At 60.4% G+C, this 2,092-nt stretch overlaps 1 protein-coding gene across 1 annotated transcript in view; it reads right to left on the bottom strand.

Annotated features, from left to right (window-relative positions):
- Positions 1-2,092, bottom strand: part of RHBG (Rh family, B glycoprotein) — a 70,801-nt gene that overhangs the window by 66,836 nt on the left and 1,873 nt on the right. Inside the window, exons 2-6 of the mRNA XM_010001167.1 lie at positions 1,415-1,565; positions 1,131-1,278; positions 657-823; positions 330-467; positions 39-165 (exon numbers count right to left, since the gene is read on the bottom strand). Of these exons, the coding sequence (XP_009999469.1) occupies positions 39-165; positions 330-467; positions 657-823; positions 1,131-1,278; positions 1,415-1,565 (731 nt within the window). The remainder of the gene's footprint in view (positions 1-38; positions 166-329; positions 468-656; positions 824-1,130; positions 1,279-1,414; positions 1,566-2,092) is intronic.

Here is a 2,092-nt window from a genome sequence, read left to right as displayed (position 1 = left end):
CCTGCCCCCCCGAAGGGTTCGCTCTCCTCCCCTGCCACCGTAGGCATCTGCAGTGGCCAGGGCTGCCAGCAGTGTCCCCAGCAAGGCACCCAGGAGCCCTGGCAGCCCGTGGACGTTGTGGACCCCACACGTGTCCTGGATCTTCAGCCTGGAGCTCAGGACGGGCTGGGGAGAACGTGGAGGAAGAGCCAGGATTGGGGATCCTTGGCCAAACTGGGTGTTGGCAGCTTTGGGAACCCCAAAAGGGCTTTGGGAACCCCAAAAGGGGGGGTGGGTGGGTTGTCCCGTGGTTGGGGACTGGTGTCCTCGGCTGTCCCAAGGAGACTCACCCTGAGGAACCTGAAGCCAAGTGGGGGGATCAGGCCGGCCAGAAACCCCGCAGTGAGAGCCCCAAAGGGGGTGACCAGCATCTCCCCAGCCATCCCCATCACTGCTGCACCAGCCAAGGTGGCATCCTGGAGCTGAACCTGCTGGAGGAGGACACGGTGGGGGGGGGGTTGTCTCCATCAGCACAGGGCTTGGGGGGGATCTGGGAATCCTCAGGGATCAAACTGCATCTTCAGGAACCTAAACAAGTCTAAGGAGGATCCCCGGGTGTGTTTTTTTTAGGACAGGCTGTGGGCAATGTGTGAGGTTTCTCCCAGGAGAAGACCTACCATCCTCAGTGTGCCCTCCTCCTGGAGGAGAGGACAGAGGACAAAGGTGGCCAAGGTGCTCGATGCCAACGAGAAGTAGGTGTTGGGCACTGCCCAGGGCTCAGCTGGGTCGTGGGCCCTGGTGGTTGAGGTGAAGCTGGGCCAGAAGATCCACAGGTAGATGGTTCCTGTGGGGAAGGGGAACAGGCAGGGTTTGATGGTGGGGTTGATCCCTGGTGGGGAAGAAGCTTCTGGCTGGTGCCTGGAGATGCAGGTGGGCACAGGTTGCAGAGTGGGAGGTTCAGGTTGGACAGGAGGAAAAGGTTTTTCCTGGAGAGGGTGGTGCAGCCCTAGGAGAGGTCCCCAGGCAGGTCTGGCCTTGATGGTTTGCAGGATTCTGCTGGTCAGAGCCATGGCCAAACTGTCCTGATACTGGTGATGGTCCTTCCACCACCACGTCTGTGACTGAGGTGTTGGTGGCTTCAAGCTCCGTACCAACCACAGCAAAGACATCTGGGTGGTGCTCCCTGTCCTGCTCCTCCTGCCTCTTGCCCACGTGGGGTTGGTGCAAGATCCTTGAAACCATCAGGCCAAAATAAGCCCCGAAGGTGTGGACAGTCAAGGAGCCCCCGTTGTCACTCACCTGGTGGGTACAGAAAAGCACCTTGCAGGGTGGGGGGGAGCTGGGATTGATCTCCAGAGGTTCCTCCTGGATGTGAGGAACCTAAACCCATGGTCACCCCCTTTCTGGTGGTGTGTCCCCCTGGTTGGTGACTCACCCCCATGAGACTGAGCAGGATGTACTCGTTGAGAGTGAAGAGGGTGACTCCCAGCAGGGTCAGCAGCAGCATCTGGATGGGGTTGACCCTTCCCAGAACAGCCCCGGTGGAGATGAGGGTGGCTGCAGTGCAGAAGTCAGCACTGACCATGCTGAGGAGGAGAGGGGAAGGTGTGGGGTGGGATCAGGGGGGTCACCATGGGAGCTGGGGACAGCAGGGTCTGGAGGGACAGGAGCTGAGCCTGCAACCCAGACCCTGCATCCCAGCACTCCAAAGCACAAATGCAGGTTGGGTGGAGAACAGATCAAAAACAGCCCTGAGGAGAAGGACTTGGGGGTGTTGGAGGAGGAGAAGCTCAGCATGAGTTGGGTCTGTGTTGGAGCAAGTCCAAAGGAGGCCCCGGAGATGCTGGGAGGGCTGGAGCAGCTCTGGAGCCAGGCTGGGAGAGTTGGGGTGTTGAGCCTGGAGAGGAGAAGGCTCCAGGGAGACCTTAGAGCAGCTTCCAGGGCCTGAAGGGGCTCCAGGAAAGCTGGGGAGGGACTTGGGCCAAGGGCAGGGAGGGATGGGATGAGGGGGAGGGATGAAAAGTGGGAGAGGGAGCTGGAGGTTGGAGCTGAGGAGGGAATTGTGGAGTGTGAGGGTGGGGAGAGCCTGGGCCAGGTTGGCCAGGGAAGCTGT

This window comes from Chaetura pelagica, unplaced genomic scaffold, assembly GCF_000747805.2.
Source record: "Chaetura pelagica isolate M959 unplaced genomic scaffold, ChaPel_1.0 scaffold781, whole genome shotgun sequence".
Classification (NCBI taxonomy): domain Eukaryota; kingdom Metazoa; phylum Chordata; class Aves; order Apodiformes; family Apodidae; genus Chaetura; species Chaetura pelagica.
This window is presented reverse-complemented; position numbering and strand designations above follow the sequence as displayed.